This window comes from Schistocerca americana, chromosome 1 (genome assembly GCF_021461395.2).
Source record: "Schistocerca americana isolate TAMUIC-IGC-003095 chromosome 1, iqSchAmer2.1, whole genome shotgun sequence".
Lineage (NCBI taxonomy): Eukaryota > Metazoa > Arthropoda > Insecta > Orthoptera > Acrididae > Schistocerca > Schistocerca americana.
Genome location: NC_060119.1, coordinates 1,242,612,295 through 1,242,639,178, shown reverse-complemented (window position 1 = coordinate 1,242,639,178; position 26,884 = coordinate 1,242,612,295). Strand labels below are relative to the sequence as shown.

Here is a 26,884-nt window from a genome sequence, read left to right as displayed (position 1 = left end):
AACATTTTATGCTCAAAATAGCTCGGCTTTCAAGAGATTGACATTTCATTTATATAGCTAGCAGCGGCTGTTCGTCAGACATTTCAATTTTCTCTCTAATTTTTCTTGATTATTCTGATTACTCTCAAGCAATTAAACCCTTTTCTGCAAAACTATACCTCACGCTGGTCGATTTGACATCCCATCTGTCAATTTCCCACACTTCGTTTGGCTGTGAACAATCCGACAAAATTTTTCCCTCAAATCACTAACTTCTCAATAACCTAGATTACTTTTAGCATCTAAATCTCTTGTTCCAAATGAAGAGCTCATGTTTGTTAATCTGATATTCCATTTATCTGTTTCCTACTCTTGTTTTAGCTGCGAAAATTCGGTCAAAAATCCATTTTGTAATTTTCTCTCAAACCAATAACTACATTTTTATTAATTACCTTGATTACTTTCAAGAAATTAAATTTTTCTTTGCAGAACTAGACCTCACGCTAGACATTTTGATATCTCATTTCTCAGTTTCCAACTCTTTGTTTGTATATTAAAATGTGGACAAAAATCCATCATGTAATTTCTAGGGACTCTTGTTTTCACTCCGCTCAAACATCTGATCAAAAACAAAAAAAATCGAAGAAAGGCATCACTTACAGAAACAAATGAAACAGTAGATACCGAAAGTCAGTTGAACTAATGATATGTTACGAAATTACTCTACACGGAAAAGTGCGGCTTCCAACCGGTTTTCCATAGGGAAAAACTGCATGATCGTCAAGTGATTAATTCAATATTTTACTGTAAATACATTTTCATTTTATTATAAAATATTTGCATGAACTGTTTTACATCTAAAAATCAACATATGAAAACGAAAAATCGTGTAATATTCCAGGACACCAGCTGAGGATGCGTTGTTATGGAAGGCGAAATGCATGTAAACGTATAAATAAAATCATATTCCGCATGCAAAAGGTGTTTTCTTGCCAACTACTGCAATTTGTTATGCATTTCCTGCCAAAAATGGTCACCACAAGAAACTTTAAATTACCCTGTAAAGAGCCACTGAACCTCACAGGTTCCGTTTATCGACATACTAGTCAAATGTCACTGAACAATATCCAAAACTCTGTCAATGAAATTCGTATTCATCCTGTATAAATGAAGATAGAGACTAAACTGGCTTGTTTCATGCATCATTCAAATTACCTATAGATTTCACATGTAGCGAATGACGCACTTGTGTAGCACATACACAGGTGTAAGCCATTTCGTGGCTCAGTGCAAATATTGTTTTCACTGTTGTTTACAGGTACACCATTGGTCAGTACGTTGACCAGGCTGGCGACGTCATCAGTCATGTAAACATTTCGACGGTTCGTGTCCAAGATGGCGGCCTGTACAGCTGCAGTGCTGCCAACTCCATGGGCACCGTTCAGTACGAGGCCAGGCTAAACATCTACGGTCAGTAAATACATCTGGCGTAAATTGTAAAAGAGACATAGTCCTCGTTTCTGACTTTATGTTTAATACTTTCAGCAACAGAAGCCGTGTTGATAAAAATTAGGCCTGTAATGTCAATAATTTGCGGAAATATACATCAACTGAGCAGGCTACGATACACCGTATGAAATAAAAACCGCATTTTGAGATATTCAAAGGGACTGCCCAAATTGTGATTTAGGGAAATCATGGTGAACTTAGATCTAAATAGACTTACTGGTACAGTAGAGTCTCCATAGTTCGAGTCTCGATAGTTCGAATTTCCAATAATCCGAGCCTCTTATTTTTTTAAAAAAAAAGGTTGCAACGATCTACTTTCTTTTTTTTACTGACACGATAAATAATGAAAACATCACTGCAAAAGATAGATAGGGAGAATACAGCTCAGTGACAAAGCAGACAAACAATCCAACCAACACCAACGATTAGCTCGCTGCCCTGTTGCACGAACATCTGTGGTCAGTATGGAACGTAATACCCCTACTGCTGCCGGCTGCTACCGATCAAAACTGTGGAGTTCATACGCTGCTGTAGTTCCCAGTACCTGTACTGTACAGTGTTGTGTGTCGTTCTGTTTGTTGACTGTGTGTTCCGTTGTACACCTTACAAAGATGAGTGCTGTAACAAAAAAGAGGAAATTTGTGCCTTTGCATCTAAAATTAGAAGCACTAAGACGACTTGACAAAAGAGAAACAATAAAAACTTGCTCTCGAATATGGTGTCCGTGAAGTTACTGTTGGTGACTGGCGAAGAAACCGACTTAAATTGGAACAGTTTTCTTCACAGAAATGCTCAGTCGAAGAAGTATAAAGCAGTCAGACTTCGAAAAATCAAGTGAGGCATTGTTCATGTGGTTTACCCAACAGAGACAGAAGGGTGCTCCGACTTCTGGCCCAATCTTGCAAGAAAAAGCTTTGTTTTTCAGAAACCAGCTGCAGGAAGGAGATGACAATTTCGCCGCTAGTGTGGGCTGGCTCGACAAGTGGAAGAAGAGGTACGGAGTGCGTCAACTAGACGTATGTGGAGAAAAACTCTCTGGTGACGCTCACGCCGTTTCAAAATTTATCGTCGAGTTTAAAAAAATCATAACTGACGGAAATTAGTCTAATGAACAAATATATAACTGTGACGAAACTGGGCTAATTTTTAAAACGTTACTAGCGAGAACATTTGCTTCTTGTGAAGAAAAAAGTGCTCCTGGGCACAAAAAAAGCAGAGCGGCTCACAGTTATGACAGCTTCAAATGCAACTGGAAACCACGAACTAAAACTAGTTGTGATTGGGAAGTCTGCCAAGCCAAGAGCATTCAAGAAAATATCCATCTCAGCTCTTCCAGTTGTCTATACACATCAGAGTAATGCCTGGATGAATCAGGAAATCTTCAAGAACTGGTTTTTTAACTCATTTGTGCCCGATTGCAAGAATTTTTTAAAAGAAAGGGGACTCCCATGCAAAGCAATTTTGCTCATGGATAATGCGTCCTCACACCCAAGTGCAGGAGAACTGCAGTGCGACGGTATCCCATCAAACGTTACCTGTCTCGTTCAGCCCATGGATCAGGGCGTTCTGGAATGTCTAAAAAAAAGTGTCGACGGCGATTGCTACAGTCAAGCTTGCATTCCGAAGACAGCGAAAGCATTGTAGGAGCTTTGAAGAAAGTGACTTTGAAGGACGTCGTGTACTGGATTAGCGAATCTTGGAGGGAAATAAAGTCAGATACAATTTCTAAGTCATGGAGGAAAATTCTACAGGAAAGTATGCCAGACACAGAAACTGAAAATTTTGCAGATGAAGACGATAAACCATTGTGTAATTTAATCAGAAGATTGCCAGGGTGTGAAGAGGCAGAAGAGGTGGAAGTAGGCGAGTGGTTAAATTCGGACGAACAGTTGGAAGTGACAGACTCTTCTATAATTGACACGGTTGACATTCCATCGCAGTGTGAGAGTGACGAGGATGACGAGGCAGAGGCTGCACCGATGATAAGTCGCACCGATGGCTACGCTGCTCTCGAGGCCGCCATGTGCTACGTGAAGCAACAGCCTGAGGCGACACCAGCTGACCTACTGCTCCTGAGACGGTGGCGTGACATTGCCGCGAGGAAACGTGGCAGCTTCGCCAAACAAAAGACACTTCACTATTACTTGTCTAAATAAATAATTATTGTTATTCTGCCAATGCAAATACATGTGAAAATACTTTTATTTTAATAAAGTTCATATTTTGACCTGTATTACTTCCAATATCATAATATTTCTTTTTCCCATTTAAATTTCGATAGTCAAGGGTTTCAGATAGTTCGAGGTGGTTCCGGTCCCGTTCACCCCGAACTATCGAGACTACTGTAGTTGAACTTCAGTTCTCCAGAATATAAGTCAATTGACTTAATAAACTGATATGAGAACGGAGAAAGATGTGTAGAAAAGTTACTGTAGAGTGACACGAAGATTGGAGTATACCACAGAGATTACTGAGGACGCTAGATTCAGAGATGAAGGGTACAAATGAATAAGACAGTCTTAACATTCGGAAAACAAGTGACTATTAAAAATATAGAAGTGAAGCTAGTTAATTGACGTTCCGTCAGAGAGTGCTGCTTTCCTCCGACAGGTCCTGCCTACGTGCGACCCCTGCCGGGCCCAGTGCGGGCAGTGGAGTCTGGGCAGGTGACGCTGCGCTGCCCGTACGCCGGCTACCCAATCAGCGGCGTCTCCTGGGAGCGCCGGGGAGTCCCCCTGACAAGTGACTTGCGGCGTGAGCTGCGCGACGGTGGCGCCGCCCTCCACATCCTGCGCGTCGACCCGGCCGCCGACGCGGGCGTCTACGTCTGCACAGTGAGGGGCTCTCAAGGGGACGTCGCTCGGGGGGAAGTGGCGCTGGCCGTCGACAGTGAGTAACGGCCCACACACCACCACCATAGACTTGTACCTCTCAAGTTGAAACTGAGATAGATTAAGGTAACTGAAAGTCAAATCTTCTGGTTTGACAGGCCACTTTACGTTCCTCTGCTAATATCTTCTTTACAAGTCGAAGATTTGACCCTCCCCGCTGGTTACATACATTCCTGAAGACGGGAAGGTACGAACTGGAAGCCCATAGCCGATATCTCTGCTAAAATTACTATCTTTTTTTTAGAGATCTCTACAGCTTCTCAGACTTCCCTTCCATAGATGTTACATTCTTTGTCTACTAATTATCCTGGTTGTAGTAATGACGTTCCACTACTACAGATTTCAATCTTTTCTTGCTATTTCATCAGTTCGTTTATTGACCTCCCAGTTTTGCCTCTATACACTTTTTCGAAAGCCACAAGTCACTTTATGGTGTCCCATAGTATGGAGGTTATCACACGCCTCCTTTTTACAACGGAAAAGTATGTTATTTTGATCTGACTGAAAGCAATGGGCAATAACCCTGCAAATGAATGGCAACCTTAGAGAGAGAAGGCGGTTCGTCGTTCTTCATACTATCATTATTACCCTTAATACCACTTCGCTTGAAGGCTCTATCCGTGGAAAAACCATCATAGCAGCATAGCATTTATCCTTCAGTATATCCTGTAGGAACGTTATCTTCAATTACAAGCTGTTAGTGTCAGTCACAAGGGAGACACGCGAAGACAATAGCGCTGAACGCTGCCTGTCTCCTATTGGAATTAAGTGACATCTAAATACCTGTCTGCATTTGTAGCCCTTCTGTACATTCTATTCGCTAGAGCACACTGTCACATCTTCTACGGATCAACACATATAGCAACGAGAGAACAACTTCTTCTCTGTGTGATCACAGTTCACACATTTCGCAGACTTCCATATACACACATCAAAAAAGGTTTTGCATCACCTCGGTTCCGAGAGTTCCGGAAACTGTACAGAACATTGGAATATAGATCAATATAAACATTATTTCCGCCCGTTTTATTGCTCATGAAAACCACACATTGCATGTTGTACCACCATACAGTGAGACCTTCAGAGGTGGTGGTTCAGATTCCTGTTCATACCGGAACCTCTAATACTCAGTATCACGTCCTCTTGCATTGATGCATGCCTGTATACGTCGTGGCATACTATCCACACGTTCATCAAGGCACTATTGGTCCAGATTGCCCCACTCCTCAACGGCGATTCGGCGTAGATCCCTCAGAGTGGTTGGTGGGTCACGTCGTCCATAAAAAGCTCTTTTCAATCTATCCCAGGCATGTTCCTTAGGATTCATGTCTGTAGAACATGCTGGCCACTCTAGCCGAGCGATGTCGTTATCCTGAAGGAAGTCATGGAGGCGCGAAATTGTAATCCATGAAGACAAGTGGCTCGCAAATATGCTTCCGATAGGCTTGCACTATCGGTCGGAGGATGCCATTCACGTATCGTACTACAGTTACGGCGCCTTTCACGACCACCACCGGCGTACGCCGACCCCACATAATGCCACCGCAAAACAGCAGGGAACCTCCACCTTGCTGCACTGGCTGGACAGTGTGCCTAATAAAGGCGTTCAGCCTGATCGGGTTGCCTCCAAACACGTCTCTGGGTATCGTCTGGTTGAAGGCATATGCGACACTCATCGGTGAAAAGAACGTGATGTCAGTCCTGAGCGGTCCATTCGGCATGCTGTTGGGCCCATCTATACCACGCTGCATGGTGTCGTGGTTGCAAAGAAGCACCTCGCAAAGGACGTCGGGAGTGAAGTTGCACATCATGCAGCCTATTGCGCACAGGTTGAGTCGTAAGATGACGTTCTTTGGCTGCAAGAAAAGCATTATTCAACATGGTGGCGTTGCTGTCAGGGTTCCTCCGAGCCATAATCCGTAGGTAATGGTCATCCACTGTAGTAGTAGCCCTTGGGCGGCCTAAGCGAGGCATGTCATCGACAGTTCCTGTCTCTCAGTATCTCCTTCATGTCCTATCAAAATCGCTTTGATTCACTCCGAGACGCCTGGACACTTCCCTTGTTGAGAGCCCTTCCTGGCACAAAGTAACAATGCGGACGCGATCGAACCGCGGTATTGACCGTCTAGGCATGGTTGAATTACAGACAACAGGAGCCGTATACCTCCTTCCTGGTGGAATGACTGGAACTGATCGGCTGTCGGACCCCCTCCGTCTAATAGGCGCTGCTCATGCATGGTTGCTTACGTCTTTGGGCGGGTTTAATGACATACCAGGACGGTCAAAGGCACTGTGTCTGTGATACAATATCCACAGTCAACGTCTATCTTCAGGAGTTCTGTGAACCAGAGTGATACAAAACTTTTTTTTGATATGTGTACCATCAAGTGCGTAAATTTAGAAGCGTAGTTATACATCCGGTCAATAGGCACAAATGCGTACCACAACGGGTCAAGCATGTGGAAGGAAATTGGCCATGTCTTTATCGAAGAATAGCAAATAAATTGAAAGAATAATTAACGTAATGATCGTCATCACTTGTCACACCTTTCTTAGTACCCTGCGTCGTTTAATGAATGATTTTATAACGTCACCAGTCACTTTGTATCCTTGTCACTGACATCACACGACGGAGATATGTGATAGCACAGTACACACTCACCTGCTTTCTCCTTATTATGTCACGTTCTGTAGAGCAACGCTCTATTCTGTAGGATGTGAGAGTCTCATTGTTAATAACTAAAATATTCCTTTATAGTAGAGTTCGTTTATCAGGCCTGCACAGCCTGATGTGAAATACATGTTTCTGGTTTCATAAGATTATGTATTCTACATGAGTGAACTTAGGCGTGGGACTACAAAGTTTCCAATAGTAAAAGAAACATCCGATTTTAAAAATGCGTTTTACACGCATGCACATAAAGCGACTCGACAAAACATGGAAATACCACGAGAAATACCCGCCTCAACACAAATGCAGATGCTAGCCACGTCTGGAGGTTGCGCTGTTAAATTTGACCACGACTGCACCTTTGTCAAGCCCTAAATATGTTGCAACTGTTAGCCGTTGTCAGAGCAGCGTTCTCCGTAGCTGTGACAGCACTGTGTTGGAACTAAGTGAATTCGGACGTGGGCAAGCAAATTTTTGGCGTTCGTATGGTGAGTGCATCTGGAACCGAAATAGCCGAAGTGTTTGGTGTACGAGAGGCACCGCATCGAAGAGTTATACTGGACTCGGAGACAGCGGAAAAAGATCCACTAAAGCACAACGCGAACGAAAGTGTGTGTTAGGTTATCGTGATGGACGGTCATTGAAATGGATTGTGACAAAAAACAAGAGGACGACAGCTGCAAAAGTCATTGCAGACCTGAATGTCACAGTCGCAAATCCTGTCAGCACAAAAAAAAAAAAAAAAAAAAAAAAAATCGAAGGCAGCTCCATAAGCTGGGAATTGCAGAGCGACCCGTAATTTCAAAACCACTCATCAGTGATGCAGATACCCGTATCGGGAAACGTGGCGACGAACCCATAAAACCTGGATTACGGACCAGTAGAGGAAAGTCACTTACTCAGATGGGGCTTGTTACACACTGATTCCAACTTCTGGCCGAGATTATCCCAAGAGTGAAATATGGCGATGGCTCGTTGACGAGTTGGATAGCCATATCGTGGCATTCCATGTGCCCCATGGTTACTCTGCAAGATTGTGTGGTCATTTTCGCTGTCAAGGTCCGTCCCATGGTACAACGTTTGTTCCCCAGCGATGATGCTGTGTTCCAAAGCGAAAAGCTTCACATTGCTCTCTTCGTCATTACTTGCTTTGTGACCACGAAGATGAATTCTCACATCTCCCCTGGCCACCAGTCACTAAACCTCAATATTATTGGGCCTTTGTGGTCTACTTTGTAGAGAAGGGTGAGTGATTGCTGCCAACCTTCACCTTCATTACCCTAACATGCCACTATGTTGCAAGAGGAATGGCATAAGATCCCTTGAAAACCAGTTTTCCATTCCGAGACGACTGCAACCTGTTCTGAATGCCAACTGCTTCCCTACACCGTATAAGGCATGGAAATTCGCTGTGTTTTCAGTGATTCTATGTTTTTATCCACGCCCTGTCAGACATTGGAGTGGCAATCATTAAAGCAAAGGCGTGTTTCGTTGCGACGGGATCTTCTCATGAAATTTCAGTCACCAGTTTTCTGCTCTGATTGCGAAAACATTCTGTTGGCTCCCATCTACATAGGGAGAAATGATCATCACGATAAAATAAAAGCAATCAGGGCTCGCACAGAAAAATTTAAGTGCTCGTTTTCCCCGCGCGCCCTTCGAGAGAGGAACGGTAGAGAGAAGCTTGGTTCAAATGGCTCTGAGCACTAAAGGACTTAACATCTGAGGTCATCATTCCCCTAGAACTTACAACTACTTAAACCTAACTAACCTAAGGACGTCACACACATCCATGCCCGAGGCAGGATTCGAACCTGCGACCGTAGCAGTCGCGCGGTTCCGGGCTGAAGCGCCGACAACCGCTCGGCCACAATGGCCGGCAGAGAAGCTTGAAGGTAGTTCATTGAACCCTCTGCCAATCACTTTATTGTGAATAGCAGAGTAATCACGTAGTATTTTTTACTATTATGTTTAACGCAGTAGTTGTCGTTTACTTTTCACAAATTTTCGACATGCCCTCCATTCGATGTACGACAAACATACAGACGATAGTTAGATTCGTCCGATACCTTTACGAACATGTTCGGAGTGACCGTATTCACCAGTTTTACGACGCGATCTCACTATTCACCCGAAATTGTTGGAAATGGAGGCAACTGCGAGATCCGAAAAATAATTGAGGCACCTCACTGATAAATGTTGGTAACGTAAACTGTTAGTTTCGATGTGTACGTTAAAATTTTTCCAAAGTTTTTGTATTCATCCGCACAGAACTTATAGCTTTGCAAAATCGGATGAATCCCTTTTAAGCCGAAGTACAGTGACCAATGGTTTCTCTCTCGCTTCCCCGTACGGCCTTATAAAGATGCAGAAAAGGACGATCAGACACCCTGGTGCACGGGTTCTGGTTGCCATTCGCAGACATCATCAACATGGGTTTAGTATATCTGCCTGAAACCTGTCCCCAGTTCCCGCAGAGACGCCCCTCTTTACTCCGCAACGTAATCACAAAAATAGTTTTCCATTTCACTGTGGACAAAAACCACCTGTGCCTGATTTCTGAGTCCACTTGCTGTTTTACACAGCAGAACGACTGTAGTTGTAGACGCTGCAGAGCACTGTAGGTGTGTTCATCTGTGATCGCAAATGTGTCAGTCGAAAAGAAAGAAAAAGAGTGTGAATTTCAAGGTTGGAAAGAAGTCCTCTTCATGAATTGGAACCTTCTCAAACTCTATCAAAAGTAACGTTAGTACGACAAGCAGCCATAGAGTTACGAATCCTAGTACAATGGCTGTTCGGCAATGTGTCAAACCACGGAGACGAGAACGGCCTTTGTTCAGTCCTACAATGTTACAAGTCGATTCTACTGGCCAGTTTCATCAGGATATTTTGGGAGGTTTCCCATGTTGATCAGGTGGAATGCTGATCTGTAATACACTTAAATCAATCAGCCCAAAAAAGTAACTCTGAAAATACATTTCATTCAATTTTAATTATGCCTATCAACATCAAATAATAGAACCCACAAAAACAATACAATAAATTGATTAACATGGTCCGATGTGAAGTTTTATAAGCGGACAAATGTTGCAGAGGGCTATCACAACCGAATAAGCGTATTTCTCAAGTTTCTTTCCTGCTGCCTGTCTTTGAACAGACTTAACGTAACTTTTTTTTGCCACTTACTTTTCTTACTATCCAGAAGGATTTTATAAATGATTCCGATTTTAATTTGTTTCGGATTGTTAATTTATATTATGAATCGACTTGTTTACACACAGCAACAGCTATACGGAGTCGTAAAGAGGGTCAAACAGGGTTACGCAACAGCCGTGGAGAGAAGTAAATGGCAACACAGGTCAGCAACAATATACAGCACAATCATTTACTGAAAGAAGTTTTACAATGCTTAACAGGAATATGAAGACTGTGGTGGGATATATAGATCAATGTTCACCTGCACTGATATGTCTTTAAGCAGTAGTATGGTTCTAAATACAGTGAAAGATGGCTAACGTCGCTTTCAACGCTTTGAATATTTTATGCACTTCTCAAGATCGACTGAGGTATCACACGTCACGCGTATTACTCGATCGACTTCCCTGCTTCGCTGACACAAACTGCAACCATCTGCCGCTAGAGGGCTCCGAATTGTAGCGTCTCCCATAGCGCTATACAACGTAACTACGTTGTTGTACTGCGAGACTCTCAGAAAACTGGAGGCACGAATTCCAAGAACTCACCTTCAGCATGATAATGCCACGCCACACACGAGCCCTTGGACGTCTGCCAGGTTCACTGACATCGATCGTACTCCGTACATTCCCGACTTGGTTCCATGTGATTTCCAAATGTTTCCCAAACTTAAAGAATAACTTCGACGACTTCACTTTGGTAGTGATGAAGCGGTGCAAGGATAGGTGAGCTTGTGGCTGACAAACATTCCACAGTGACGACGCGTCTCTCGTTGGGAGAAATGTGTTCGTCACCAGGATGACTATGTTGAGAAATAAATATTTAGATATGAAGAATAAAGATGTAGAATGTTAGTAACGTTTGTGCTATTTACAAAGCTTAAAGAGTTTTCACATATAAAATTCGGAGCATTGATTTTCAGCACGGCCTCTTATGATGTCCAGTTTGGCTCTTCTTGGTGGCGACTATAAATGACTCGTGAAACAGTATTTTGAGGTACTGCCTTGAGGTTCTGTCCTGTGACACTGACTGACTGGCTACCTAACTGACATGAGGCAGTTACTGCTAATTGGAGCTGTGCACCTGTTTGTATCAAAGTCTGACGAATGGATATCCACTTGGGAAGTATTTGTGTGATGTGTGGCGAATGCGGAACGTAGTCCTTATTGTGTGAATCCTCTATGAAGTGGAAATCAAGTCCCATGCTTCTTGACAGACCGTAGGGGAACGATGCGGTTGACCCGCACCGCCGTACTAGGCAAGGTCATAATGGAGTTGGTTTGCCGTTGCCTTCCTCCGACCATAATGGGGATGAATGACGATGATAAAGAAGACACAACAACACCCAGTCATCTCGAGGCAGGTGAAAATCCCTGACTCCGACGGGAATCAAACCCGGGACCCCGTGCTACGGAAGTGAGAACGCTACCGCGAGGCCACGAGCGGCTGACTCTATGGAGTGAGACTTCAATTATCTTACGTCTGAGTCGTAGGTCGCTCGGTGCTCTCCTTCTAAAGCTCAAAGCAATTAGTATATGAATAAAGATATCCTTTATGGCTGATTCGATGGATACAAATCATAAGACGTACGTAATTTCACATAGTTGTGTCAAAAAGATATCATTCATATTCACGTGTATCAAATAAAAATATGAACTTTGCACATACTAATAAAATATGCTTACCATTTAGGATTCAAAGTAATCAACGTTACAAGTATTCGTTGCATATCTATCATCTGTCTGAGGTTCAATAAGTTTTGCAAATTTCCAGTCAAATTTAGTTCTTGGTGACACGATACATTCTCCAACTCACCAAATTAGAAGTATGAAAAGCTAAAATTTAAGAATCTTGCCCCTTCTGTGATACACGGTGCCGAGATAAACTACTTTCGATGTACAAGTTTAAATTCACCCGAAATTTCTATCTTCGTTCATATAGAAACTGTAGTTTTGTAAAATTGTGTGAATCTTTTTGAAACACTCCATGTATTAATCACAACTGCAACTAGGTTAACACGTTGACAGATTTCTATCACGGTACTGTTTCACAACACTTTTACTTTTACAGGTCCGCCGGTGGTGGCTCCCTTTACATTTCAACCCAACCTGCGGGAAGGAGCGAGGGCGCAGGTCGGCTGTGGAGTGTCATCTGGGGACCTGCCCATCCGGTTCTCATGGCTCAAGGACAAGGCCCCCATTCCAAAGTCCCTACAGGTACAGTGCACAAATATTCAGCCATACATTCTCATCTAAATTCAAAACCTTACTTTCCGAAGCACAGAAGGCCAGTATGGAAATAAAGAGAGAAGGGATGAGGCTCTAACGCAGCGTTAGAGGTTCTGTATCAGATTGTACTACCGAGATGACCAGTTGCCCTCGCAGCGGCACTTGTCCATAAGATTACTGAGAAAAACCTACCTCTGTAAGTTGAACATTTTAGAGGACAACAAAAGTACATTGCCTGACAAAAAATCGAAGCGCCCAGAAGACATGGTCTAATGTCTATGTTCTTTGTACACGGACACGCCATCGGCGGGTATATAAATGATTAGAGTGGCGGCTTTCTGTGACAACTAGAATGGTCAGCAGAATGCATTAGTGTTGCTCATGTTTGTTGTTGTTACGAGGCCTGGTAGGACATATAAGGGGCGTGTCAGATGTTGAGCGATCACTGCAAAGGACGCAGAGATCCCATGTACTCGTCTGAGACAGCGTTATCATGCCCTGAGACATTTTGAAGAAACGGTTAAAATACATTAATAATTATTCAAGAAATATGGGAAATGAAAGTTGAAGAAATTATATCTCTGGCAAAAAGTTTGAATGGATGAATTTCGCTGTGATTTTGTTTGAATGATACGAGCGTTTGAAGTCAATCGTGAGGTTTTCTTCCGAACGGTAGAACGATTCTGCTTCAAAATAAAATTCAAATTATACGAATTAGTAAGACAAAAGGGAGAAGTCACATTGACGATTTTTGTGGTGTTGCTGCTGGCAACACGGTCCTGTGTATAAAATATATCAATGATTGAAACTCTTCCATTGCAACGTAAGGGAACATTATTGTAGAATTTACCAGCTACAGTACGAGATGAAAAGGTTGGCAGAAAAGAGGAGGTCGTGCTGGGTCACATCAAATAGGTCAGGTAACTGCTGAACCAATAAATTGAAAAGAGCGGGGTTGGCTATGACCACCACACATTTAGCCGGATTAAGGGAAACCTGGCCTGTTATCTCCAGTTTGGAGAACAGCCCCCGTCCCTCTAAACAGGAAATCCGACGCTGGTGTTCATAGCAGTGACCAGCCTTAGCCCAAAAATGACATGCTACAAATTCATAAAAACAATCACATTACCATCCTTCATGCTGTTTCAAAGGTAATACAGGCGCTTTCAATAAGTAGTGCATCACATATTTTTCTGAAAGAAAGTTGCTTTTATTCAGAATTCCAGTAGACCATATTATTCCCCACTATTTTGGCTACAGAGCCCTATTTTTCAACATAATCTCCGTTCAATGCGGCGGCCTTACCCCACCTTACTTGGATAGCCTGTATGCCCTTATGTTATCACTCTACTGGTCGACGTTGGAGACAACATCTTGCTGCATCAATAAGCTCCTCATCATTTACGTACCGCTTCCCATGGAGTACATCCTTCATTGGGCCTACGGATTGAAGTCCAAAGGTGCGAGATCCAGGCTGTAGGGTGGATGTGAAAGAACAGTCCAGTGCAGTCTTGTTAGTCTCACGTATGCACATGCTTTGTCATGGAGAACGACTAGTTCGTTCTCGTTTTTGAGGCGACGAATACGCTAAAGTCGTTTCTTCAGTTTCCTGAGTGTAGCGCTATGTACTTCAGAGCTGATAGTTGCACCACGAGGGAGGACACCAAACAGAATAACCGCTTCAGAGTCCCAGAAGACCAGGGGCGGGCAGGAATCCTGCACGTGTGCGGTGCACTTGCACGTGTGCAGTTAACAGGTGTTCTGCGTGCACACAGGGGCAAGCTGGCCACCCGCTTATCTCCCCTCCCGACTGGCCACCCGCTTATCTCCCCTCCCCACCATGCCTTTTGTCCGCTCCTTCCTCTGCAATGCGTTTTGTTTCCTAGCTTGCTTTATTGAAAGAAGGAATAAGGTTAGTAGGAGTGCTTGAAAGATATCGTGGGTGGAAAGAGTACGTATTACCTACGATACGTTTTATTTAATTATCATAGGTGGAGTGGAACAAAATTTCTACATACAGACAAACGCAAACAGTTACTTAAATTTTCATCACTGATGTTTGCTCTTAACCGAGACTTACTAATTCAGCAAATGGTTTTCCAGCTCTCGCTATATTAAGCGCAATCTTATAACTTGCACGTACCGCTGGGCTATTATTGTTGTCGTCCTGAAAAATTGAAAACAGTGCTCCATAAAAAGTTAAATCAGTTAGATGAGAAGCATGACGAAAGAAAGTTGCAGATCTCTCTTGACCACAGCAACTACTACAGATTCATTTAGTATCGTCAGATCGCTGTTCTTAAGCTCAATCACTTTCCCCATCTGCTCAAAAGCCGACAATAAATTGTACTCGTCCTTGTGAAATTTGTTATAATGGCGTTCAATACTAAACTTCCGCTGACCAGCGAGAATACTGCCACATATTAAACATTTCTAATTTTCACGTTTTTGCATAAAGAAAAAAATGATTCTCCCATTACATTTTAAAAGATAGCAAATCTCCACTTCTCCGTTTCCTTGTTTCACTCTGCATTTTCCGGTTCTTGAAATACAACGTTCACTACGTAGTGGTCGCTTCGCATCAGCGTCAGCAGTTTAGCCTGGTACTACTACACTGCCGCAACGTGATGGCTGTCGCCACAGCTCCGGTCGACGCCTGCACGCGAGCAGCACACGTGCAGCGCTGCGCGCTCATGAGCCGCGTGCAACGTTTGCCCGCCCCTGCAGAAGACCATCGCCATGACTCTACCACCTGAGGGTGTGGAAGAGAGGTTGTGAGGCACCGCTACATGGACTGCCGTTTTGTTTCCGCGCTGAAGTGATGAACCCATGTTTCGTCGCCTGTGACTGTGTCCGACAAAACATTTCCACGATGAGCCACGTAACATGCAAGCACAACTCCGCACAGATGGCCCATCGTTGCTCTTTATAGGCTTCTGTAAGGGAGTGAGGAACCCAGCGAGCGGACACCTTTGAGTGGATGAGTGTATCAGTACTACCATCAGAGATTTGCAGTTGTGCAGCGATGTGTTTGAGTACGATGGGCCCTTCGCCTGTAGTGAGAGTGTCTGCACGTTCTAACATTGCAAGAGTCTCAGCTGTGTGCAGCAGGCCAGCACGCGGAAGATAGGACAGAGTTCTGTGACCTAGTTGCGCTGACAGACGCCTCGCCTAACCACTCCTTTGTCTTTGTTCACTGCTCGGTCTTCGCAGACGTTCTGCAAGCGCCTATTATTAATATCTGCGTTGCTCTGATATTTCGCCAAAAGAGACTCACAAGGGGAGGCCGCCAATTGTGATTCAATTCATACTGCGCATGATAAAAGCTCATAGCCAGAGGTGTAATGTGGCAAAGCACCAAGATGCACTTCTCAGCCGTTGTCGAGAAAATCGACAGTTAAAATAAACCGTTGTGGTGAAATGCTCTCTACGGTTAGTAGATTGATACAGCGTCGTGGCGCAGCGGTAAGCGCTCCGGTTCGTAATCCGAAGGTCGCCGGATCGAATCTCGCGCCATGTAATTTCTTTTTTTTAGTATTTGTTATTCAAATGTGTCTACACACACACACACACACACACACACACATATATATATATATATATATATATATATATATATATATATATATATATATATATAATTCCCGGCAATCAGTTGCAACAATTATGCATATAATAAGTTGTTGAAGGTCGTTTGTCGTGGAAAAACTGGCGACTTCGAACATCATTATGTTTTCCGCAAACAGAGTTGTATTTCACAAGTGTTATTAATTGTCTTCATAATGTTAACCACGTATAGTTAACGGAAGACGTAGAAACGATATTCCGAAACGAATACGTATAGCGTAAGTCAAACGTTCGAATTAGAATAGAGACCCCACGAACACAAATTTGCTGTGGCAGGTATGAATTTAAGCTCAGTTACTCGCTCGTTACACTTGAAGGACAGGTGTTGAATGGGCCGAAACGAGCCGCCGCATAAAAGCGTAGTTGCCTCCTAACTTCGTAAGAAGGTAGATGCGGTCCCTAGCGCAACTTATAACATCGTCGAAAATCAGTGCGGACGTGAGAGCTTTGGTACACCCTGTTAATCAAACGGAAAAATGGAGGCGCTACAATTGGAGAGTGATCCGCCTTCACCAAAATGCATAAGCAATTCATTAATAGTTTATATATATATATAAACAAAAAACTAATAATAAAAAAAATGTTACATGGCGCGAGATTCGATCCGGCGACCGACCTGCCGATTACGAACCCGAGCGCTTACCGCTGCGCCACGACGCTGTATAAAACTATTAACCGTAGAGAGCATTTCACCGCAACGGTTTCTTTTAACTGTCGATTTTCTCGACAGCGGCTGAGAAGTGCATCTTGGTGCTTTGCCACATTACACCTCTGGCCATGAGCTTTTATTATGCGCAGTATGAATCGAATCTGAATTTCACAATTGGCGGCCTCCCCTTGTCAGTGGGAACTCTCAACTTGGAACACACGTCCATTACAGACGCCATTTTGAAGGCTACTTACATCACCGCCATCTGTCGGAACTTCATGAAACTATAAGAGCTGGAGAGGGTATATTCTACAATGTTCCTCAAAAAACTGCGAATCTTTTCACCCAAAACTGGCCGAGGAATAAAATTTCTTACATTACTTACTGAACGCCCTTGTAAAAACATTTTGAAATAGAATCTATTCGCAACTAACACAAATTTTCATTTTCGAGACAAGACATTAAAGGAATTCAGTTCATTAGAAAATACCACGTGTTCCATGGTAAAACGTCTTCTGTTTCGAGGTACAAGACGGTGCATGAGTTAAGATGTATGGCTTAAACGTCCACACTTTACGCAACTAGTTTTAAACATTTTTTCAACTGAAATTGGGTGAGGAAAAAAAGAAGTGTGTTGCATTACTTACTGAACGCCCCTCGTACATAATATTTTAAATTTTGCACAAGAATATCATGGTTCAGACGCTAGAGAGCCTCAGTTATGCACTATGGTAAAGACCTCTGTGATATTGGTTCTCCTATATCGTGTGTCAAAGTAGGCACTACCCGACCACGATATTACTGCACTTGTCCTCCCGTGGCAGTTATCGGAAACACACGCTGACGTTACAGTAAACAAGTACAGGGTGTTTCAAAAATGACCGGTATTTTTGAAACGGCAATAAAAACTAAACGAGCAGCGATAGAAATACACCGTTTGTTGCAATATGCTTGGGACAACAGTACATTTTCAGGCGGACAAACTTTCGAAATTACAGTAGTTACAATTTTCATCAACAGATGGCGCTGGAAGTGATGTGAAAGATATAGAAGACAATGCAGTCTGTGGGTGCGCCATTCCGTACGTTGTCTTTCTGCTGTAAGCGTGTGCTGTTCACAACGTGCAAGTGTGCTGTGGACAACATGGTTTATTCCTTAGAACAGAGGATTTTTCTGGTGTTGGAATTCCACCGCCTAGAACACAGTGTTGTTGCAACAAGACGAAGTTTTCAACGGAGGTTTAATGTAACCAAAGGACCGAAAAGCAATACAATAAAGGATCTGTTTGAAAAATTTCAACGGACTGGGAACGTGACGGATGAACGTGCTGGAAAGGTAGGGCAACCGCATATGGCAAACACAGAGGGCAACGCGCAGCTAGTGCAGCAGGTGATCCAACAGCGGCCTCGGGTTTCCGTTCACCGTGTTGCAGCTGCGGTCAAAATGACGCCAACGTCCACGTATCGTCTCATGCGCCAGAGTTTACACCTCTATCCATACAAAATTCAAACGCGGCAACCCCTCAGCGCCGCTACCATTGCTGCACGAGAGACATTCGCTAACGATATAGTGCACAGGATTGATGACGGCGATATGCATGTGGGCAGCATTTGGTTTACTGACGAAGCTTATTTTTACCTGAACGGCTTCGTCAATATACAGAAATGGCGCATATGGGGAACCGAAAAGCCCCATGTTGCAGTCCCATCGTCCCTGCATCCTCAAAAAGTACTGGTCTGGGCCGCCATTTCTTCCAAAGGAATCATTGGCCCATTTTTCAGATCCGAAACGATTACTGCATCACGCTGTCTGGACATTCTTCGTGAATTTGTGGCGGTACAAACTGCCTTAGACGACACTGCGAACACCTCGTGGTTTATGCAAGATGGTGCCCGGCCACATCGCAAGGCTGACGTCTTTAATTTCCTGAATGAATATTTCGATGATCGTGTGATTGCTTTGGGCTATCCGAAACATACAGGAGGCGGCGTGGATTGGCCTCCCTATTCGCCAGACATGAACCCCTGTGACTTCTTTCTGTGGGGACACTTGAAAGACCAGGTGTACCGCCAGAATCCAGAAACAATTGAACAGCTGAAGCAGTACATCTCATCTGCATGTGAAGCCATTCCGCCAGACACGTTGTCAAAGGTTTCGGGTAATTTCATTCAGAGACTACGCCATATTATTGCTACGCATGGTGGATATGTGGAAAATATCGTACTATAGAGGTTCCCAGACCGCAGCGCCATCTGTTGTTGACAATTGTAACTACTGTAATTTCGAAAGTTTGTCTGCCTGAAAATGTACTGTTGTCCCAAGCATATTGCAACAAACGGTGTATTTCTATCGCTGCTCGTTTAGTTTTTATTACCATTTCAAATATACCGGTCATTTTTGAGACACCCTGTACATTGGTGACTAACGAAAACTGCTAACGAAAATGTATATCATTTCAATGCTTTCAGGTCAGTTGTACATATACTGTCAGATAGTTCATCATGTCCTCGTGAAATAGCGGCGGTAGGCCAAGTGCAATAATGTCGTGGTCGGGTAGTAGGCCTATAACCTGTTCAGTTGACATTCCAGCGTATTCTTCCAGAATGAGATTTTCACTCTGCAGCGGAGTGTGCGCTGATATGAAACTTCCTGACAGATTAAAACTGTGTGGCAGACCGAGACTCGAACTCGGGACCTTTGCCTTTCGCGGGCAAGTGCTCTACCAACTGAGCTACCCAAGCACGACTCACGCCCCGTCCTCACAGCCTTACTTCCGCCAGTACCTCGTCTCCTGCCTTCCAAACTTAACAGAAGCTTTCATTCTGGAAACATCCCCCAGGCTATGGCTAAGCTATGTCTCCGCAATATCCTTTCTTTCAGGAGTGATTGTTCTGCAAGGTTCGCAAGAGAGCTTCTGTAAAATCTGGAAGGTAGGAGGCGAGGTATTGGCGGAAGTAAAGCTGTGAGGACGGGGCGTGAGTCGTGCTTGGGTAGCTCCGTTGGTAGAGCACTTGCCCGCGAAAGGCAAAGGTCCCGAGTTCGAGTCTCGGTCCGGCACACAGTTTTAACCTGCCAGGAAGTTTCACAGCGTATTCTTCTTATTTATCTTTCCCTGATTTCTCCCTTGTATGTAGTCCCCCCACCCCCTCCCAGAGGGTGTCACAACTTACCGGATGTAATGTACTTCTACAGGTGAGTGAGAAGCAGGTGAGCGACTTCCTGAGCGTGCTGCTCTTCAGCAAGCTGTCCTCTCGCCACAGCGGCACCTACACCTGCGTCGCCTCCAACAACGCCGCCAGCGCCAACCACTCGGCACAGCTGCAGGTCAACGGTGAGTCGAGCCACTGATCCACTTTCAGCTCAGTCCACAGCCGAAGTGAACCTTCCGAATGACCATTATCTCCTGCACTGGCTATCGTAACTTAGATTACAATATCCTTTTATTTTGCATTTTTAACTTCCACACAGTTTCGACAGTGATATACACACCACAAACAACATCGTATAAATACTGCGTGGTCCATTCATAGTGACAGGCCCAAATATCTCACGAAATAAGCATCAAACGAAAAAACTACAAAGAGCGAAACTCGTCTAGCTTGAAGGGGGAAACCAGATGGCGCTATGGTTGACCCGCTAGATGGCGCTGCCATAGGTCAAACGGATATCAACCGCGTTTTTTTTTGTTTTTTTTTTTTTTTTTAATAGGAACCCCCATTTCTTATTACATATTCGTGTAGTATGTAGAGATACCGGGTGATCAAAAAGTTAGTATAAATTTGAAAACTGAATAAATCACGGAATAATGTAGATAGAGAGGTACAAATTGACACACATGCTTGGAATGTCATGGGGTTTTATTAGAACCATTGTAGGCAAAACCACCCCTTCCTTCCGCCTCCTTGATTTCTATCTCACCGTCTATGGCCGTCCTCTCGCCCTCACCCCCACCCTTAAGTACCTTGGCGTCACCCTCGACCGTTGCCTCTCCTGGACCCCCCATCTCCGGACAATCCAAGCCAAGGCACACTCCGTCTCCTCAAGCTCCTTTCTGACTGCACATGGGGTCTGGACCCCTCCACCATCCTCCACACCTATAAATCCCTCATCCACCCTATCCTTTGTTACGCCCATCCGGCCTGGATCTCCGCTCCCCCTACCTTTTATAAATCCCTTGAAATCCATCGCATCCGTCTCCGCTCCCCCACGCGGATCCTGTACGATCTCATTCCATTCCCACACCTCCTCCTTTTCCTTGAAAGGATATGGATCCTGTACAACTCCCATGAACTCGATCCTCCTCACCCGCTTGCCTCGCCCATCCTCTCTTCCCCCCCCCCCCCCCCGTCCGCTGCCGCGCCTGTATTCCCACATCCCACCCGGTCTCCATCTCTCCACCCTCCTTACCCTCTCCCAAGGCGGCTTCCACCAGCTCCCCCTCCCTGGTGATGTCCTCCTCCCCTCCATCTATCCCTCCTATCAACTTTGATCCTCCCCTCCCACACCCTGTGTCTTTTCCTTTTGGCACCCTCCCTCCCTTCACTCTCCTTCCTCCCCCCCCCCTTCCTCCACCCCTCTTCCCCCAGGCTTCCCCTCCCCTGCCTCCCTCCCCCCTATCTCCCCGGCCCGTGGCATCTCTGTTCCCCCGCTCCCTCTCCCACCCCCCCTCCTCCTCTCTTGGCAGGTCCCCGGACTCGTACATGGTTAGTAAACATTCGCGCACCGGAGATCAACGCCTCGTGTTCTGTGTGTGCCGTCGTTTTGTGCTTAAGTGGTTCAGTGTTATTCGTTTTGTGCACCTATGTTCACGTGTGACAATTTTCGTCTATGTATGTGTCCAAGTGTCTGAACAAATTTTATCTTGGACTCTACGCCTGTGAACGGCTCCATGTATTTTAAAAACGTGTTTGTCTCCTTTTATATGTCCACCATATTTTTATCTCACATTGTCTTCATTTGTATCTTTGTGTTTCTTTGAGGCCAAAGAGCGGCATAGTATGCTGCTGCTGGCCTGCCTGTCAACAGGTTTAAAAATAACAATAAAGAAAAAAGGACAGATGGCGCTTCATCTGGTCAGAATAGCAATAATTAGCATAACAAAGTAAGACAAAACAAAGATGATGTTCGTTAAAGGAAATGCTCAATATGTCCACCATCATTCCTCAACAATAGCTGTGGTCGAGGAATAATGTTGTGAACAGCACTGTAAAGCATGTCTGGAGTTATGGTGAGGCATTGGCGTCGGATATTGTCTTTCAGCATCCCTAGAAATATCGGTCGACCACGATACACTTGCGACTTCAGGTAACCCAAAAGCCAATAATCGCACGGACTGAGGTCTGGGGACCTGGAAGGTCAAGCGTGACGAAAGGGGTGGCTGAGCACACGATCATCACCAAACGACGCGCGCAAGAGATCTTTCACGCGTCTAGCACTACTTTTTTTTTGTTCTAATGAAACCCCATGTCATTCCAAGCTTGTGTCTCAATTTTTACCTCTCTATCTACATTATTCCGTGGTTTATTAAGTTTTCAAATTTATACTGACTTTTTGATCACCCGGTATATGAATGTTTTAGTTGGATCACTTTTTTCGCTTTGTGATAGATGGCGCTGTAATAGTCACAATGTACGTGGTATCACGTAACATTCCGCCAGTGCGCACGTTATTTGCTTCGTGATACCAAGTGATACCAATGGACCGTTTACCAATTGCAGAACAGGTCGATATCGTGTTGTGTATGGCTACTGTGATCAAAATGCCGAACGGGTGTGTGCTATGTATGCTGCTCGGTATCCTGGACGACATCATCCAAGTGTCCGGACCGTTCGCCGGATAGTTACGTTATTTAAGGAAACAGGAAGTGTTCAGCCACATGTGAAACGTCAGCCACGACGTGCAACAAATGGTGATGCTCAAGTAGGTGTTTTAGCTGCTGTCGCGGCTAATCCGCACATCAGTAGCAGACAAATTAAGCGAGAATTGGGAATCTCAAATACGTCCGTGTTGAGAATGCTACATCAACATCGATTGCACCCGTACCATATTTCTATGCACCAGGAATTGCATGGCGACGACTTTGAACGTCGTGTACAGTTCTGACACTGGGCACAAGAGAAATTGCTGGACGATGACAGATTTTTTGCACGCGTTCTATTTAGCGACGAAGCGTCATTCACCAACAGCGGTAACGTAAACCAACATAATATGCGCTACTGGGCAACGGAAAATCCACGATGGCTGCGGCAAGTGGAACATCAGCGACCTTGGCGACTTAATGTATGGTGCGGCATTATGGGAGGAGGGATAATTGGCCCCCATTTTATCTATGGCAATCTAAATGGTGCAATATATGCTGATTTCCTACGTAATGTTCTACCGACGTTACTACAAAATGTTTCACTGCATGACAGAATGGCGATGTACTTCCAACATGATGGATGTGCGGCACATAGCTCGCGTGCGGTTGAAGCGGTATTGAATAGCATATTTCATGACAGGTGGATTGGTCGTCGAAGCACCATACCATGGCCCACGTTCACCGGTCTGACGTCCCCGGATTTCTTTCTGTGGGGAAAGTTGAAGGATATTTGCTATCGTGATCCACCGACACCGCCAGACAACATGCGTCAGCGCATTGTCAATGCATGTGCGAACATTACGGAAGGCGAACTACTCGCTGTTGAGAGGAATGTCGTTACACGTATTGCCAAATGCATTGTGGTTGACAGACATTTTCCTATGACACCATTTCACTCACAGACATTTTAGTTTAAACTGCTGCTGGCACTAGTGAAAAGCGTGTATATTATATTTCAACTGCTGCTGGGGGTGATTAAGGTATTTATGACATTAACAAAATGTGTAAAACGCAAGGGAGACAACTAGCGTCTGTGGTACAGGACGGGGAATGGGGGCTTGGTGGACGAGCATAAGTGGTGGAGGAGTCGGAGGGGAGGGGGACGGCAAATGATATGTCGCTTGTATGGAAATATCTTCTCGAAAGGGCCCCGAATGGCATAAAAGCGCACTGGCTAACCTACAGCTACACCTGGTGGCCAGCTGATCTGATGTAAAACTGAGAGAAGAGAAATGATCTCTGTGTTGTACTAATTAAGTAACTTATGTTCTTATAGCCAAATTACATTGCACAAAAATGAATGGCAGGAAGGGAAAGAAGGATTAGTATTTCTTACTCTGTGTGCAAATTTCATAGGGAGATCGCATTTACCTCCCTCCGAACCATGTACACAGAAAAAAGAAATACCAGTCCTTCTTTCTCTTCCGCGATTCTTTTTTGTAGTGTGGCATTCGTGGATGAACAGAGATCATTTAAATTTGTACTGCACAGTTTTATCTCTGACCAGCCGGCCCCGAGGTGTCGCTGCACTGAGCCCAATAGGCCCTTATATATGCAAGTGATGTTTTGCGTCAGAACAGTCAGTGAACTCTTGGTGTCATGTTGTTTATTTTAGAGTCCGGTAAGGTCTTAAAATACTTTACGATATGACACTATATCGGATTCTATGACGACCACTTCTGAATGCTATTTGTATTTCTCGGCATAACAGACCACTGCATTTTGACACTGTATGCCCAACGTAATTTTTGAGTAACCCAAATAACACGCTCGACATTATATTGTGCAACGCACTTACCAAACAGAATAATATCACATTTTTATTATAGTTGTCTTATCTGGTGGTAATATTCGCAAATAAAACTGAATTTATCGTAACTATATTGAAGTTAATCTTTGGAAAAAGTCCACTCCAAAGTTGCAGGCTCAATGTCGTGAAAGAAAATTAATTGTTATGTATTGCTTTAATAATCAAACCCCAGATAGAACTATAATGCATCACCACATACACCATAAGATCGAGCAAATTGTCTATCAAGCCTTTCGTGTAGGTATGTACCATCTATGTAACTAATCGAAGGCAGTTAGTTTTTTGCCATACGCGTTTCGCTTCTTTTATTTGGGAAGCATCATCGCCGGGCGATTTTCAGCGCTGCTAACTCACGTGTGTGGTCCTGGATATGTATTCGTTAGTTTCCATACTTCAGCTAGCAGTATGGAAACTAGCGAATACATATCCAGCACCACACACATGAGTTAAGAGCGCTAGAAATCATCACTGGTGATGCTTCCCAAATAAAAAACGTGAAACGCGTATGGCGATAAACAAACTGGCTTAATATAGTTGCATAGACGGTACATACCTCTACGAATTTAAAGAAACTAAGGGGAAGACTGAAAGCAGAAAAAATGACAATATCATGCCTTTATTCAATTACTGAAAGTCATCATTTAACTACTTTTCTTGAATATTAATGACTGGATTATTTGCAATTATGTATGCAGACACAATTTAGTTCACTTAAACATCGTTTATTGATAGGTAAATGATACACTCGCAGTGCCATTCTCAGATCTTTTCGCTGGCTTTACAGATAAAGATGAAATGGGGGTCTTTTGATGTGCGATCACCATTTTTTTTTTTTGATTTCATATTCTAGCAAGTCGGGAAGAATACCAGTAAGGTACCCTAAATCCCTGTGCATATAGAGCCTTTGGATTTTCGCTTGAACAAAGGTAAAGTTCTGGGTTCTGGTCCTACACGCTCCAATCCGGTCTGACCGACTGTTGCCAGTGGCGTCAGCGAATGCGGTACAGATAGCCATGTGGTCAGCACTAGAGATGGGTGTCGTTCGCGAACTAACGGGTCAAAAGGAACGGTTCACCAAGATGAACAGGACGAGTTCCCGGGAACGGGAAACGGTCTATCTCGTTCCCGCAACGGCACGTCGGCCGGTCTCGCTCCAGCCTCGGTCCCGTTCCCCGTCTGTCTCGGTGTCGGTCTCGCTCGGCCGGACTCGTCCTTCTTCGTGTGGCCACTCGCCGCAGTTCCCCTGCCGACTGCTTATAGTTAGTTCAGTATCGAGTTGTTCTTTTCGTTCGCTTCACACGCCCAGTCTAGATCTGCTTCAAATCTTTTTTGAACTCTGAACTTCTGGATCTTTTCGTGTTCTATTCAGCGTGCAAGACCGGTAATTAAAATGTATTTTATAATTACATAAATTACACGGTATGTAATACACCCATCCTTTCAGGTAACAAACCGGCGTATCAGCTTACTTCACTACTTGGATAAACAGCAGAAGAAATACTTGTAAAAAGGCAAGATTTTTTGTTATTACACATGCAAAGGACGTCGGCAATGCACACGCGAGTGGCCAATTTCCGTCTTTTTTTGACCCAAGGTAAAAGAACATGTTCATTGTTATGGAAGGCAGACCGAAGCCCGCACTTGGACGCTGCAGTTGGCTAAACGAGATGTTTTACAGAATCAAGAAGATTACAAGTGTGTGAGAATTCTGTTATGAATAAAAACTCTGTACTCCAGGGGGGAGGCAAGTGCCCCCTCTTGGCGCCTTCCATCTTCATCTACCTATGCAACTAATTTTCAGCTTTTCATAAGAACCACATACTACGCACAATGAACGGTGAACGAGTAAAAATGAACGGTTCCTAAAAAAAGAGCGATCACCAGTGAACCAGTTCCCAAGGATGAACGAGTTTGCCCATCTCTAGTCAGCACGCCGCTCTTCAGATCGTTGTTGAACTTCTTGGCCTTGGAACCGCCACTAATCGGTCGATCAGCACCTCTGTTGGTGTCACGAGGCAGAGTGCGCCCCGTACCGGACCCCCCCCCCCCCCCCCATCAAGGATAAATCCCTGGCAGTACCGGGAATCGAGCCCGGGTTCCCCAAATGGCAGTCAGCCGCGCGGACCACTTAGCTACGTAGGCGGACTTTAGAAGAGCAGCAGAGAAAAAAAAAACTGCACAAGTACGTGCTCGTAGGTTGATACATTATAACGTGTTATTCCATGTAACTACTATTTCACTTTATTTTGATTTTTACTCCAGCGAATAAATAACAAATAATTTCTTTCATATTTGTAGTTTTATGATGTTACATCTGGCATGTGTTTCAGGCACTTGGAAATGGCTACATAGCGTTGTGTAGCAGTGAAAAAGACAAAAGAAAAGGATATTCTGATGCATTTTACAACAGCCAGGGCAGGACACTGAGGTGACAGAAGTCATGGGATTCTTACTAATACCGCGTC

The 26,884-nt window shown here is 44.2% G+C and overlaps 1 protein-coding gene across 1 annotated transcript in view; it reads left to right on the top strand.

Annotated features, from left to right (window-relative positions):
* LOC124598534 (Down syndrome cell adhesion molecule-like protein Dscam2) overlaps positions 1-26,884 on the top strand; it is a 394,502-nt gene that overhangs the window by 176,510 nt on the left and 191,108 nt on the right. Inside the window, exons 8-11 of the mRNA XM_047136007.1 lie at positions 1,298-1,449; positions 4,099-4,377; positions 12,316-12,461; positions 19,942-20,080. Of these exons, the coding sequence (XP_046991963.1) occupies positions 1,298-1,449; positions 4,099-4,377; positions 12,316-12,461; positions 19,942-20,080 (716 nt within the window). The remainder of the gene's footprint in view (positions 1-1,297; positions 1,450-4,098; positions 4,378-12,315; positions 12,462-19,941; positions 20,081-26,884) is intronic.